Source organism: Sinocyclocheilus grahami, unplaced genomic scaffold (genome assembly GCF_001515645.1).
Source record: "Sinocyclocheilus grahami isolate Dianchi unplaced genomic scaffold, SAMN03320097.WGS_v1.1 scaffold1150.1, whole genome shotgun sequence".
Classification (NCBI taxonomy): domain Eukaryota; kingdom Metazoa; phylum Chordata; class Actinopteri; order Cypriniformes; family Cyprinidae; genus Sinocyclocheilus; species Sinocyclocheilus grahami.
The window spans coordinates 168,123-185,188 of NW_015506329.1; the positions used below are offsets into that span (position 1 = coordinate 168,123).

At 35.8% G+C, this 17,066-nt stretch overlaps 1 protein-coding gene across 1 annotated transcript in view; it reads left to right on the forward strand.

Moving 5' to 3' along the window:
- LOC107567367 (proteoglycan 4-like) overlaps positions 1-17,066 on the forward strand; it is a 38,658-nt gene that overhangs the window by 9,984 nt on the left and 11,608 nt on the right. Inside the window, exons 13-27 of the mRNA XM_016253035.1 lie at positions 153-615; positions 755-796; positions 2,923-2,982; positions 4,872-4,955; positions 5,157-5,210; positions 7,520-7,570; positions 9,585-9,620; positions 9,723-9,770; positions 9,948-10,007; positions 10,329-10,352; positions 10,701-10,754; positions 12,651-12,701; positions 14,024-14,059; positions 16,059-16,106; positions 16,280-16,339. Of these exons, the coding sequence (XP_016108521.1) occupies positions 153-615; positions 755-796; positions 2,923-2,982; positions 4,872-4,955; positions 5,157-5,210; positions 7,520-7,570; positions 9,585-9,620; positions 9,723-9,770; positions 9,948-10,007; positions 10,329-10,352; positions 10,701-10,754; positions 12,651-12,701; positions 14,024-14,059; positions 16,059-16,106; positions 16,280-16,339 (1,171 nt within the window). The remainder of the gene's footprint in view (positions 1-152; positions 616-754; positions 797-2,922; positions 2,983-4,871; positions 4,956-5,156; positions 5,211-7,519; positions 7,571-9,584; positions 9,621-9,722; positions 9,771-9,947; positions 10,008-10,328; positions 10,353-10,700; positions 10,755-12,650; positions 12,702-14,023; positions 14,060-16,058; positions 16,107-16,279; positions 16,340-17,066) is intronic.

Here is a 17,066-nt window from a genome sequence, read left to right on the forward strand (position 1 = left end):
AACTGAACCTAAACCAGCAATTGAAACTAAAACAGTAACTGAAACTAAAACAGAAACTAAACCTGCAACACAAATTACAACAGCAACTGAACCTAAACGCACACCAGAGCCTAAACCAGCTGAAACTAAACCTACAGCAACTGAACCTAAACCAGCAATTGAAACTAAAACAGTAACTGAAACTAAAACAGAAACTAAACCTGCAACACAAATTACAACAGCAACTGAACCTAAACGCACAACAGAGCCTAAACCAGCTGAAACTAAACCTACAGCAACTGAACCTAAACCAGCAACTGAAACTAAAACAGTAACTGAAACTAAAACAGAAACTAAACCTACAACACAAACTACAACAGCAACTGAATCTAAGCTAGAGGTGGAAACTAAATCTACAACAAAGACCACAATAGCAAGTGATCCTAAACCCACATCAGAGCCTAAACCAGTTGAACTTAAACCTACAAAAACAGCTGAAACTAAACCAGCAGCTGAAACTAAACCTACATCAGAACCTAAACCAGTGACTGAAACTAAACCAGAACCTGAAGCTAAATCTGCAGCTCAGCTGAAACCAGCACCTGAATCCAAGCCTGAACCAGTTCCAGAGAAAAGGTTTGCTGTATTAATGTTCATATTACAGAAATGTAAATCATTGCATATCTGATGTTGATTAAATAGCCTTTCAGGCTTGGTGTCTGTAGACAGAAACCTTTATGCTGATGCAGTTTCTTCATGTTTGTATCCTTTGCAGCATGTCTGACACCCTGATATCCTTCAGCACAGAGCCTGCCAGGTACAAAGATGATCCCATTCATGCATAATAGCATCCGCCATATAAAGATTATGTTCATTAATCTCAGTGCCATTCATGTGTAAAGGGGTTTCATACAGTAGCGGAGAGTGAGAACGCTGATATTGTTGCTGTTTATCTGACCTCACTGTCATGTGAATTTATTGCGCTTATTGTCATGTGATAGTTCAATGCAGTCTAAGATAAACTTGTCAGATTCACACAGTCACAGACGTGATCTAAACCCACTCTTGGGCATATGAATATGTATGCAGTGTCCATAAGTAGCATCAGTTGTAAGTGAAGAAGTAGTATTTAGTCGGGAACCATGCAAACCAGTGAATGAACACATTCTGTGAAAATATTGCTTTAGGTTATGTTTTATATGGTTCTCAGTTTTTTAAGCTAAGGAAAGGTGTATTTAATGGGAACTGAAATGGACAATTCAGTCATTATTTGCTCACATTGGTGGTATTGTTCTAAAGCAGTATTACCTTCTTTCTTTTTCTTTTTTTAAGCACAATGAGCAGAGAATGTTTTATTTATTTTATTTTAAAGCATTTTATTTATTTATTCTAAAGCATTTGAAAGGGTTTGTCAAAAAAAAAGGACATTTATTATTTAGCAAAAATCCTTAACTAGGTTGTCGCTCTACTATGTGTCACTTCTCATTTTTATGAGAGTGCAGACTTTCACCAAATGTACTGTGACAGGGCTGAGCTAGTAACTCACTAATCAAATATTAGCTGGATGACAATTACATAGCAATACGTCTGCTGACCGACTTTAAAGAAGAATTTTGAAACATGCTGTTTTGTAACAGACCACTAGAGGACAGGAAAGCTCTCTTGGAGACAATATATTTCAAAATGAAGATTTTGATTCGAATTCAATTACTACACACACCATTGATGCATTTCTTTGTCCTGCAGTTCTGGCCGAGCAGACTCGGGAGTAGATCTTCTCAGTCAGGATCTGCTGACAGACAACAGGTGAGAGAGGCTGAATGCACCGGTGATTATTATTGAAATGATTTTAGATCCCCAGAGGATCCCCACACATGTATATGAGGCTGTGGTGGTCATTCTATAAAATAGATGCCTCATATACATGTGTACAACATGAGTTGAAGCTTGATTCTGAGGCTAAAATTGAAGCAAAAAATGAGTGCTGTCAAACGATTAATCGCATCCAAAAAAAAAGTTTTTGTTTACATAATATATGTGTGTATGTGGGTCAAAGACGAAAAAGGGTTTAAGCATAAAAATAATACTGCTTTAAATTGTTGTTTTCCCCCAAAATTTAAAAACTTAAAAAGTTTTCTGTTTAATGTAATTGTATTTTTGTTTTTCTGAGCAAAAAATAAATATCTTATTGTCATGTGATAGTTCAATGCAGTCTAAGATAAACTTGTCAGATTCACACAGTCACAGACGTGATCTAAACCCACTCTTGGGCATATAAATATGTATGCAGTGTCCATAAGTAGCATCAGTTGTAAGTGAAGAAGTAGTATTTAGTCGGGAACCATGCAAACCAGTGAATGAACACATTCTGTGAATATATTGCTTTAGGTTATGTTTTATATGGTTCTCAGTTTTTTAAGCTAAGGAAAGGTGTATTTAATGAGAACTGAAATGGACAATTCAGTCATTATTTGCTCACATTGGTGGTATTGTTCTAAAGCAGTATTACCTTCTTTCTTTTTCTTTTTTTAAGCACAATGAGCAGAGAATGTTTTATTTATTTTATTTTAAAGCATTTTATTTATTTATTCTAAAGCATTTGAAAGGGTTTGTCAAAAAAAAAGGACATTTATTATTTAGCAAAAATCCTTAACTAGGTTGTCGCTCTACTATGTGTCACTTCTCATTTTTATGAGAGTGCAGACTTTCACCAAATGTACTGTGACAGGGCTGAGCTAGTAACTCACTAATCAAATATTAGCTGGATGACAATTACATAGCAATCTGCTGACCGACTTTAAAGAAGAATTTTGAAACATGCTGTTTTGTAACAGACCACTAGAGGACAGGAAAGCTCTCTTGGAGACAATATATTTCAAAATGAAGATTTTGATTCGAATCCAATTACTACACACACCATTGATGCATTTCTTTGTCCTGCAGTTCTGGCCAAGCAGACTCGGGAGTAGATCTTCTCAGTCAGGATCTGCTGACAGACAACAGGTGAGAGAGGCTGAATGCACCGGTGATTATTATTGAAATGATTTTAGATCCCCAGAGGATCCCCACACATGTATATGAGGCTGTGGTGGTCATTCTATAAAATAGATGCCTCATATACATGTGTACAACATGAGTTGAAGCTTGATTCTGAGGCTAAAATTGAAGCAAAAAATGAGTGCTGTCAAACGATTAATTGCATCCAAAAAAAAAGTTTTTGTTTACATAATATATGTGTGTATGTGGGTCAAAGACGAAAAAGGGTTTAAGCATAAAAATAATACTGCTTTAAATTGTTGTTTTCCCCCAAAATTTAAAAACTTAAAAAGTTTTCTGTTTAATGTAATTGTATTTTTGTTTTTCTGAGCAAAAAATAAATATCATACGTTTCCCCCTGATTTACAGAAGGCACCCACTAAAATGTCATTCAGTGTAACAATCTTGTCAGGCATATTTACAACAAAAGTCAATTTATGACATATTAAAAAACTAATTGCTTTCACCCCAAATACTAATTAGTTGTTATTTTACATTTTTTTTAAAAATGTGCCACTATCCTAGGTTTTGCCCATTTGTTAGTAAGAATTTTAAAACACAATAAAATTTAATATGCTCCCTTATTCTTTTATATATTTTCATTCATTTCACATTCACTTACATTTAATGTGCTTTCTATGGACATAAAATCACTTTTGTAAATTTATTTTGATGCTGACATCTTAACGTCTTTGACCCATGTATATATATATATATATATATATAAGAACAATTTTATATTTGTATATTAAATATATTTATATATAATATCAATTATATAAATATATATGTAAATATTTTCAAAATATATATTGTATGAGTGTGTATTTATATATACATAATAAATATACACAGCACACACACATATATTATGTAAATATTTGTTATTTACAGATTATAACAGATTGTTATAATTTGTATTTCATAATGCCTAATAAAGCAGGTTTGTGAGCGCAGTGCTGCTTTGTGTACAGCCTTACCGGGGAAACTGCTATTTTACCGCTCCAAGAGCGGCACCTAGTGGCAAAGAATGAATTTGCATTTTTATTCAGACCAATGCGAAAAGACCAAGTGGGCGGGCAATATGCTAATGTTTCATGTTGAGGTCAACATGAAATGGCTTGGGATTCGGTTTAAAAACGACTCGTTTCAATGACTTCGACTCTTTCGTTTGAGAGACAATAACTTTATACACTGTGCACTTTCAGATTTTAAACTTGGCAGGATGTTTTCATTCACTTAGAGCTGTGTTATGTTACACACTGCATGAAAGGTGATTTTTAAAAATCCATAATAGGGGCACTTAAAAAAACTAACTTACACTAGTTTTTCTAATCTTTTTGTATTCTATTCTATCTGTTTTCTTTTTATGTATTATATAATTAAAAAAAACCTTGCTACGTGTACTGCATTAAGCTAACTGAGACTTGTTATAGCACTTGCATATCATTGCTCTTTTGTTGATTTTGATTGCTTCCATTGTCCTCATTTGTAAGTCGCTTTGGATAAAAGCGTCTGCTAAATGTAAATGTAATGTAAATTATATACATTTTATATATTTTTATATAAACTTATGTCTATCATTTTCCCATTTTTTAACTGTATAGTTTACTTGAGCACAAGGTTTGTAATGCCAAATTAAACCGTATAACTGGTTAACCCGTTACTGCCAACCCTATTATCTTACTAAAGACTTAATTATATCCCAACAAACGGTATATTACAGTATATTCATTTAGCTTGAGATGGCACAATGCAGTTTTTAACACTTACAGTCTTACACAGATGTTACTGTAAATAATTTTTTTTTACTAAAAACATTTTTTTACTAAATGATCTGGATATTTCCCCTCTAGTCCTCTGCCTCAGACAAACAAGGCACATAAAACTCTGGACCTGCTCGCAGATGATCTTATTCCCTTCAATACTACTACCACCAGGTGATTTTTTGTCCTCATTTATTCTTTATTCATAGAACTGTCATTTCTTAGTTTTGAAGAATACACATGGCAATGCAGTTTCTTAGACAGATTAGCAATATGATTAATAATGTAAAAATAACACATAAAAGAAGCTCAGAAGACCGTGAAGACTTCACTTGAGTATTGAAGTGTAACTAATAGTTTTGTTCCCCCTCTCAGAACCAGCACTGACTACACCTACAGCCGGAAAACCCTGATTGAAGATTTTAAGAGGTACAGCATCATTTCTTTCTTTCTTTCTATTTTATTTTAAAGCAGATGTGTCCGAACCTGTTCCCGAAGGGCCACTGTCCTGCTGAGTTCAGCTCCAACCCTAATGAAACACACCTGAACCAGCTAATCAAGGTCTTCAGACTCAGGCCCTGTCCCAAATCGCACCCTAAACCCTCGAGGTCTTCCTCTGAGGCCATGTCCACACGTACACGAGTATTTTTAAAAACTGAGTTTTTCCTTCTTCCGTTTAAAAAAAAAATCTCCATCCACATGAAAACGCATGCTATGACGCACTGTTAAGAGCATGCCAAACCAACAGGTGGCGATATAATCTCAACCGTAAAGCCATGTTGGCCAATCAGAAGCCTGAAAAAGTCTAATGTTGGCGGAGATAAGCCAAAAAATCTTCACCCTGGCAAGCGTTTTCAAAAATGTTTGGTTTCAGTGACCTGGTGCTGCGTTTGCGTGTGGACGAACGGCCAAACCGAGTAGAAAAAGATGCGGTTTTAAAAATAACCGCGTTCGTGTGGACAGGGCCTATGTCCACACTTTCATGACGTAATGCCGCTTTGACTGTTGGGTAGAAGTCTGCTGTGGAGCTCGGCAGGAGTGTGCATCGAGTGTTCATGGGGCAAACGTCCAGGCAAAAATACTATAGTAATTTATAGTAAATACTATAGTGTTTTTGAACCATACTATAGTAAAGTTTATTATACTGTATATATTATAGTATTTACAACACTTTGTTAATGAATGCTACAGTATACTGTAGTGTTAAAGGAGTAGTTCACTTCCAGAACAAACATTTACAGATAATGTAATCCAAGATCTTCATGTCTTTCTTTCTCCAGTCGTAAAGAAATTGTTTTTTGAGGAAAACATTTCAGGATTTCTCTCCATATGATGGACTTCTATGGTCCCCCGAGTTTGAACTTCCAAAATGCAGTTTAAATGCAGCTTCACAGAGCTCTAAACGATCCCAGCCGAGGAAGAAGGGTCTTATCTAGCCAAACCATCGGTTATTTTATAAAAAATGTACAATTTATATACTTTTTAACCTCAAATGCTCGTCTTGTCTAGCTCTGCGTGAACTCTGTGTATTCCGGTTCAGTTAGGGTAGGTCGAAAAACTCCCATCTCTTTTTCTCCTCCAACTTCTAAATCATCCTACATCGCTGCAGAAGTACCGACCCAGTGTTTACAAAGTGAACATGCAAAGCAGATCGAATGCCCTTTACAAAAAAAGGTAAAACCGCGATGTAGGACGATTTAGGACGATTAGATTTAGGAGGTTTTCGACCTACCCTAACTGTCATGAACCGGAATACACAGAGGTCACGCAGAGCTAGACAAGATGAGCATTTGAGGTTAAAAAGTATATAAATTGTAATTTTTTAAAATAAAATAACCGATGGTTTGGCTAGATAAGACCCTTCTTCCTCGGCTGGGATTGTTTAGAGCTCTTCGAAGCTGCATTTAAACTGCATTTTGGAAGTTCAAACTCGGGGCACCATAGAAGTCCATTATATGGAGAGAAATCCTGAAATGTTTTCCTCAAAAAACATAATTTCTTTACGACTGGAGAAAGAAAGACATGAAGATCTTGGATGACGAGGGGGTGAGTACATTATCTGTACATTTTTGCCTTGGAAGTGAACTATAGTGAACTGTAATAAATACTGTAGTATACTTTAGTGTTTACTACAGTAAACTGTAGTGTATTGTAGTATAATATACCCTATAGTTGTAGAAAACTGAGTACAGTATTGGATAAAGTAATTTGTTTATATTACTATAGTTGTTATATTACCACAGCAACTATGCAACTATAGCAAAAAATTAATTCAAGTACTTTACTATAGTATGGTCCAAAAACACTATACTATTTACTATAAATTTCCCAATTTCCCACATTCTATAGTAATTTATAGTAAATTCTATAGTGTTTTTGAACCATACTATGGAGGGACGTTGGAGCAGGACTGGACACCCCTGACATAAAGGGTTCTCATTGGTGTCAAGCAAGCATGTTTCAGCTTCAGTTTTCAGTATGTGATTTGCTCTGTGTTTGAGATGTCATGTAAATCACCCAAATACACTGTAAATGAATACTTACAATCGTTTTGCTTTGTTACGAGATGGTAAATGTGTTGAGCATTGTGTATATGCTACAGCCTTCAGGAAAACAGTGCTGTGGTGTACTTTGTCTGAGCACAATAATCCTTTTTTAACAGTGGCATCACAGTTCCACTTGCATATGACAGCACATGCTTCTAAGCGCAGTGTGAAATTGTTTTTTATTTTTTACAGCTCAGATGATGATTTTGATCCAATATCAATATCGAGTGATCCCACAAAGAGGTGATGATTCTGAATGAAGTTCTCACTGTTTATCAATCATCTGTGTACACACGGCAGCCAACACCTCATTCTCTGTCTGCTTGTGTCTTTCACAGTCCTCAGTGGTACAGTCCTCCTAAACCGGACTCAAGGTAATTGTGCAGATTCGTTTATCAGGCTCTGTTTGCTAAAATTGTGACAATAATGGTTATCATGATACAGTTGGCAGTGGTGGACGAAGTACACAAATCAAGTACTTGAGTAAAAGTACAGATACGTATAATAAAATATTACTCCTTTTTCAATTTTACTCGAGTGAAAGTACAAAAGTACTCGATTTTTTATGTACTTAAGTAAATAAAGTACTGATAGATTTATTTTGCATGTTATATAGGCTACTTAATTTAATTTTATATTAGCACATATTTTTTATAATCCTTCTGCTCAAACTACCTGGGATTTTCCCAAAATAACCCCTATATCAAGTCAAGTCTGCTTTATTGTCAATTCTTCCACATGTACAGCACATACACACAGAGTATGGAGTCAAGCTATATTTGTGTTGTTGATATGGACTACGTTGACGAGAGCGATGTAGTAATGTTCACTGTGAAGCTTACACTGCCAAGTACCATCTGATTCTCACCAGTAAGAACAAAGTGTTTCGTGAACTCTGTGTATTCCGGTTCAGTTAGGGTAGGTCGAAAAACTCCCATCTCTTTTTCTCCTCCAACTTCTAAATCATCCTACATCGCTGCAGAAGTACCGACCCAGTGTTTACAAAGTGAACATGCAAAGCAGATCGAATGCCCTTTACAAAAAAAGGTAAAACCGCGATGTAGGACGATTTAGGACGATTAGATTTAGGAGGTTTTCGACCTACCCTAACTGTCATGAACCGGAATACACAGAGGTCACGCAGAGCTAGACAAGATGAGCATTTGAGGTTAAAAAGTATATAAATTGTAATTTTTTAAAATAAAATAACCGATGGTTTGGCTAGATAAGACCCTTCTTCCTCGGCTGGGATTGTTTAGAGCTCTTCGAAGCTGCATTTAAACTGCATTTTGGAAGTTCAAACTCGGGGCACCATAGAAGTCCATTATATGGAGAGAAATCCTGAAATGTTTTCCTCAAAAAACATAATTTCTTTACGACTGGAGAAAGAAAGACATGAAGATCTTGGATGACGAGGGGGTGAGTACATTATCTGTACATTTTTGCCTTGGAAGTGAACTATAGTGAACTGTAATAAATACTGTAGTATACTTTAGTGTTTACTACAGTAAACTGTAGTGTATTGTAGTATAATATACCCTATAGTTGTAGAAAACTGAGTACAGTATTGGATAAAGTAATTTGTTTATATTACTATAGTTGTTATATTACCACAGCAACTATAGAATTACCACAAAAAATTAATTCAAGTACTTTACTATAGTATGGTCCAAAAACACTATACTATTTACTATAAATTTCCCACATGAAAAAATTCTATAGTAATTTATAGTAAATTCTATAGTGTTTTTGAACCATACTATGGAGGGACGTTGGAGCAGGACTGGACACCCCTGACATAAAGGGTTCTCATTGGTGTCAAGCAAGCATGTTTCAGCTTCAGTTTTCAGTATGTGATTTGCTCTGTGTTTGAGATGTCATGTAAATCACCCAAATACACTGTAAATGAATACTTACAATCGTTTTGCTTTGTTACGAGATGGTAAATGTGTTGAGCATTGTGTATATGCTACAGCCTTCAGGAAAACAGTGCTGTGGTGTACTTTGTCTGAGCACAATAATCCTTTTTTAACAGTGGCATCACAGTTCCACTTGCATATGACAGCACATGCTTCTAAGCGCAGTGTGAAATTGTTTTTTATTTTTTACAGCTCAGATGATGATTTTGATCCAATATCAATATCGAGTGATCCCACAAAGAGGTGATGATTCTGAATGAAGTTCTCACTGTTTATCAATCATCTGTGTACACACGGCAGCCAACACCTCATTCTCTGTCTGCTTGTGTCTTTCACAGTCCTCAGTGGTACAGTCCTCCTAAACCGGACTCAAGGTAATTGTGCAGATTCGTTTATCAGGCTCTGTTTGCTAAAATTGTGACAATAATGGTTATCATGATACCGTTTGTCATAATAGTGTAAATTTGTATTTTCAGTTCAGATACATTCAATCACTTTCAGCATCCTGTGGATTTTGTTGTTGAGTGAGTATATAAATCAATTTACATGGACCTTGCCATTTTAAAAATTTCATTTAATAATAATTTTATAAAATTTTATAATATTACAATTATATGCAAACATTTCATGTCATGTCATTTTACACAGTGCTTTTGATTAAATAGTCATATTAATCAAGATATTTTGTGCTTAATTGATAGTGCGCCACCAGACGTTTTGGTTTCCTTGGCTGAAGATGTCATTCCAATTGATACTAAGAGGTAATTCAATACTGCATAACTGTTTATTACACAGCTCATTTCTTGAGCCAACACCTGGACCTGTTTGTGTTGATTCATATTGTTTTCACAGAGATCTTTGCTAAGAAAAGTCAATAACATAACGTGTTAAAGTCCCAGAGCATGAAGTAGTGTGGTAGTTTGAGTCAAACCCAACCCTAAAACTCCACCTGAGCTGCAGATAAACTCTCACACAGCATCAACCGCACTTTCACACGTGTTGACGCACTCTCTGGAAATACAACTAGCCTTCATATCACCGGATCCTTTTTAAAAGCAACATCTGTTTTTTCTTTCTCACAGTGATTGGAAGACAGACATGGACAGGTAAGTGCTGCTGTTCTTTCAGTGAAGTTCATTGCATATACAAAAGCTTTAATAAGCAAGAAGTAAAACAATAATTCAAGCAAATTCCACTTCATATTTGAGGTTATGAGATTACAGAAGACGGGGATATCAATACTTTGTCAAAACTTCTTGTTTAAAAAAATTCTGATAATTCTTCATAGAACTGTCATTTCTTAGCTTTGAAGAATACACATGGCAATGCAGTTTCTTAGACAGATTAGCAATATGATTAATAATGTAAAAATAACACATAAAAGAAGCTCAGAAGACCGTGAAGACTTCACTTGAGTATTGAAGTGTAACTAATAGTTTTGTTCCCCCTCTCAGAACCAGCACTGACTACACCTACAGCCGGAAAACCCTGATTGAAGATTTTAAGAGGTACAGCATCATTTCTTTCTTTCTTTCTATTTTATTTTAAAGCAGATGTGTCCGAACCTGTTCCCGAAGGGCCACTGTCCTGCTGAGTTCAGCTCCAACCCTAATGAAACACACCTGAACCAGCTAATCAAGGTCTTCAGACTCAGGCCCTGTCCCAAATCGCACCCTAAACCCTCGAGGTCTTCCTCTGAGGCCATGTCCACACGTACACGGGTATTTTTAAAAACTGAGTTTTTCCTTCTTCCGTTTAAAAAAAAAATCTCCATCCACATGAAAACGCATGCTATGAAGCACTGTTAAGAGCATGCCAAACCAACAGGTGGCGATATAATCTCAACCGTAAAGTAGGGCTGAACGATAAATCGCATGCGATATTTAACGCGCATCTTGTCAGAAAGCCGGTTCTGTAATCAGCGGTAAATCTCCATCACCTGCGGGCTTTCACATTGAGCAGCATTAACTACACAGAGCCGTTGTTCACTGACGAGCTGCGCAAAAAATTGCGCGAATATGAATGTGGTTTTGTTTTCTTCTAAAAGAGATGAAAAGTAATCAGATCTAGCCGTTTTTAAAGCTTTTCTGTAGGATAGGGTACTTTCCCACCAAGCAATATGAAATACCTCTAGTTTTGTTTACCTCCAGCTGCGCTCCATTTTTCCGGGCTGCTCTCTTTAGGGTGCGAGTGTGCTCATTATACCACGTGTCAGACTGTTTTCCTTAGTCTTCCTTAAGCGTAAAGGAGCAAACGTATCTAAAATGCTAGAAAAGAGAGAGTCCATAGTTTCTGTTGCATCAAGTTGTTCTGAGGTTTTGGATGTGCTGAGGAATTGGGATAAATCAGGAAGATTACTTGCAAAGCAGTCTTTTGTGGTAGAAGTGATGGTTCTACTATCATACTTGTAACAAGGAGTAGAATTTACAGTTTTAGCTATATGAAGTTTGCACAAGACTAAATAATGATCTGAGATCTCATCGATTGGCTGCATAATTTCAACACAATCAACATCAATTCCATGTGACGGTATTAAATCTAGAGTATGATTTCGACAATGAGTAGGTCCTGAGACGTGTTGTCTAACCCCAATAGAGTTCAGAATGTCTATGAATGCTGATCCCAATGCATCTTTTTCATTATCAACATGGATATTAAAATCACCAACAATTAAATCTTGATCTGCAGCCAGCTCTAACACGGATATAAAATCAGCAAATTCTTTAATAAAGTCTGTATGGTGCCCTGGTGGCCTGTATACAGTAGCCAGTACAAACATCACAGGGGATTTATCATTAACACTTGTGTCTCCGGATAATGTTATATGAAGCACCATTACTTCAAACGTAGTTACTTCAAAAATGTTTATATATATTACTATAGTTGTTTGTTATATATTACCACAGCAACTATAGAATTACCACAACAAATTAATTAAAGTACTTTACTATAGTATGGTCCAAAAACACTATAGTATTTACTATAAACCACTATAGTATTTTTTTCCTACATGAAAAAATATATAGTAATTTATAGTGAATACTATTGTGTTTTTGAACCATACTATTGAGGGACGTTGGCTCCCAGGAGCAGGACTGGACACCCTTGACATAAAGGGTTCAGTTTTCAGCTTCAGTTTTCAGTATGTGATTTGCTCTGTGTTTGAGATGTCATGTAAATCACCCAAATACACTGTAAATGAATACTTACAATCGTTTTGCTTTGTTACGAGATGGTAAATGTGTTGAGCATTGTGTATATGCTACAGCCTTCAGGAAAACAGTGCTGTGGTGTACTTTGTCTGAGCACAATAATCCTTTTTTAACAGTGGCATCACAGTTCCACTTGCATATGACAGCACATGCTTCTAAGCGCAGTGTGAAATTGTTTTTTATTTTTTACAGCTCAGATGATGATTTTGATCCAATATCAATATCGAGTGATCCCACAAAGAGGTGATGATTCTGAATGAAGTTCTCACTGTTTATCAATCATCTGTGTACACACGGCAGCCAACACCTCATTCTCTGTCTGCTTGTGTCTTTCACAGTCCTCAGTGGTACAGTCCTCCTAAACCGGACTCAAGGTAATTGTGCAGATTCATTTATCAGGCTCTGTTTGCTAAAATTGTGACAATAATGGTTATCATGATACAGTTGGCAGTGGTGGACGAAGTACACAAATCAAGTACTTGAGTAAAAGTACAGATACGTATAATAAAATATTACTCCTTTTTCAATTTTACTCGAGTGAAAGTACAAAAGTACTCGATTTTTTATGTACTTAAGTAAATAAAGTACTGATAGATTTATTTTGCATGTTATATAGGCTACTTAATTTAATTTTATATTAGCACATATTTTTTATAATCCTTCTGCTCAAACTACCTGGGATTTTCCCAAAATAACCCCTATATCAAGTCAAGTCTGCTTTATTGTCAATTCTTCCACATGTACAGCACATACACACAGAGTATGGAGTCAAGCTATATTTGTGTTGTTGATATGGACTACGTTGACGAGAGCGATGTAGTAATGTTCACTGTGAAGCTTACACTGCCAAGTACCATCTGATTCTCACCAGTAAGAACAAAGTGTTTTAAAGCTTGTTGTTTTGCAGAACGTCACAGTTATACGTATATGACATGAGAATAAGGCCTGAAGTTAGGAAGAACATTTTACGGAAAATATAATTATATTTTCATAATGCTTTTTTTCTTCTCAAACCTTGTCTGTGGTGTAAAAACACCCCTGGCCAAATGCCCCCAGAGGGCATCACTTCCCCCTTTGATAATTACTGTAGTTACCATGTTCTGAACATCACATCCTTTATTTTACCCCAGATGTAATCTATCTAGGTGGTTGAATAAACATATTTGGACTTTATTTCTAAATTACCTCAATTTAGCACCAGCAAGCTTGTTAGCTAGACAGTTAGTATCAGCTAACAATATTTACTTATTTTCAGTATGGTTATTATGAATAAACATTCATATCTGTCTACTCGGCTAGTTAATCCAAAGATATATAAAAATGTATACTGTTGATAAACAATATAAAAACAGACGTCATATAGGGCTAAGTGCGTAGCATTTTAATAAAACTGTTAACATTGTTTTTTATTTTTTACAGCTCAGATGATGATTTTGATCCAATATCAATATCGAGTGATCCCACAAAGAGGTGATGATTCTGAATGAAGTTCTCACTGTTTATCAATCATCTGTGTACACACGGCAGCCAACACCTCATTCTCTGTCTGCTTGTGTCTTTCACAGTCCTCAGTGGTACAGTCCTCCTAAACCGGACTCAAGGTAATTGTGCAGATTCGTTTATCAGGCTCTGTTTGCTAAAATTGTGACAATAATGGTTATCATGATACCGTTGGCAGTGGTGGACGAAGTACACAAATCAAGTACTTGAGTAAAAGTACAGATACGTATAATAAAATATTACTCCTTTTTCAATTTTACTCGAGTGAAAGTACAAAAGTACTCGATTTTTTATGTACTTAAGTAAATAAAGTACTGATAGATTTATTTTGCATGTTATATAGGCTACTTAATTTAATTTTATATTAGCACATATTTTTTATAATCCTTCTGCTCAAACTACCTGGGATTTTCCCAAAATAACCCCTATATCAAGTCAAGTCTGCTTTATTGTCAATTCTTCCACATGTACAGCACATACACACAGAGTATGGAGTCAAGCTATATTTGTGTTGTTGATATGGACTACGTTGACGAGAGCGATGTAGTAATGTTCACTGTGAAGCTTACACTGCCAAGTACCATCTGATTCTCACCAGTAAGAACAAAGTGTTTTAAAGCTTGTTGTTTTGCAGAACGTCACAGTTATACGTATATGACATGAGAATAAGGCCTGAAGTTAGGAAGAACATTTTACGGAAAATATAATTATATTTTCATAATGCTTTTTTTCTTCTCAAACCTTGTCTGTGGTGTAAAAACACCCCTGGCCAAATGCCCCCAGAGGGCATCACTTCCCCCTTTGATAATTACTGTAGTTACCATGTTCTGAACATCACATCCTTTATTTTCCCCTCAGATGTAATCTATCTAGGTGGTTGAATAAACATATTTGGACTTTATTTCTAAATTACCTCAATTTAGCACCAGCAAGCTTGTTAGCTAGACAGTTAGCATCAGCTAACAATATTTACTTATTTTCAGTATGGTTATTATGAATAAACATTCATATCTGTCTACTCGGCTAGTTAATCCAAAGATATATAAAAATGTATACTGTTGATAAACAATATAAAAACAGACGTCATATAGGGCTAAGTGCGTAGCATTTTAATAAAACTGTTAACATTACGGCAGCGGGGAATATGAATGTGCATGAGTTATTTTATTTAGTCTGTGTCGGGGGTGAATCCAGGATTTTCATTTTAGGGGGGCTCAGCCCCCAATGAGGATATATATATATTGAAATGAAAATGGCAACATCGTTTTATAAAGTATATGCATTTATATGTGCTTTATTTTCACTGGAGGAAACCTGTGGTGTGATGAGGGGTGAACGCAGCAAAAGCTTAGGCTACAGTAGATGGGGAACCGATTGCTCCCTAATGATATTTTGTAAAGCTATAGCCCCCCTAAAAATGGCCTAGCGACGCCCATGGTCTGTGTTACTTTAATGTTTCGTTTTTTTTTACCTAAAACATAGAGACACTGATGTTGATGTGTCTGCATTCAAGCATCTCAGTGGGCTTAAATATATCACCCTTTACAGCAGATTAGTTCACAAACAACTGACAGTTTTGACCTAAATATGATTTTCAGTTACAATAATTAATCCTAAAATTCAACATTAGTAACTTTTAGCAGCATCAGTCGTGCGCACGCTCACAAGATCTCCCGGTTCTTACTTGTGAGTTCAGTTCACTGGAGACTCGCACTAAACAGATCATTTGAATCAGTGAGTTGTCGACTCGAGAACAGCTGCAATCGGATCATTCTAATTCGTGAATTAATCGTTTGGTGCGATTTGCGAACCGATTTAATGGGTTCATTGAAAAGAATCAGTTCGTTCATGAATCAGACACCGCTTCTGCGTGTCGGAGCACGTGATATATTTTAAGGAGTAACGATATGTTTTATGAAATGTAGTGAAGTGAAAAGTACGATCTTATGCTTTGGAATGTAGTGAAGTAAAAGTAAAAGTTACTCAAAATAAAACTACTCCAGTAAAGTACAGATACTTGAAAAATGTACTTAAGTACAGCTACTCCGTTACTGTCCACCACTGACAGTTTGTCATAATAGTGTACATTTGTATTTTCAGTTCAGATACATTCAATCACTTTCAGCATCCTGTGGATTTTGTTGCTGAGTGAGTATTTAAATCAATTTACATGGACCTGACTGTTTTTAAAATTCCATTTAATAATTTAATTACATTTTTATAATATTAAACTGATATGCAAAAATTTCAGAATGTCATTTTACACAGTGCTTTTGATTAAATGGTAATATTAATCAAGATATTTTGTGCTTAATTGATAGTGCGCCACCAGACGTTTTGGTTTCCTTGGCTGAAGATGTCATTCCAATTGATACTAAGAGGTAATTCAATACTGCATAACTCTTTATTACACAGCTCATTTCTTGAGCCAACACCTGGACCTGTTTGTGTTGATTCATATTGTTTGCACAGAGATCTTTGCTAAGAAATGTCAATAACATAACGGGTTAAAGGCAGGGCTGTACTGGGATGCAATTTCAGGCCGGGAAATCTCACACTCATTCAGGCCACACAGAAAAAAAGGGGCCAAAATTGTACCTTTTGGGGTACAACAGCTTGACACCGTAGCAGTACACCGTAAACAAATATGTCCTTTTAAGGGTCCTGTTCCTGTGACAAGCTGTTGTACCCCAAAAGGTGCAATTTTGGCCCCTTATTTCCTGTATATAGCCTATACATCCACAACAATGTCTGAAACCAGACAACCCTATTATTTGTATGGCCATCACATAAAAAAGATCTAAATCCTTACTCTGGGGCCGTGGAAAATAGTTAAAGGTTCACTCTTGCACTGCACCTTCACTTCCCTTTCCCTTTTCTTCATTTTTCCCCAATATCCTTTTTTTTCTCACCTGTCACTTCTTCACCAGCAGGTCTACAGAACTGTGTCCACCTTGTTGAAAACATTCACCTCATTTCAATTTGTTAGCAAATAATGGTATTTATCTTAATATGACTTAAATACCCTAGATTTAATGAATCTATATTTCATACAAATACACATTACCAGTCAAAAGTTTTTGAACAGTAAGATTTTAAATGTTTTTT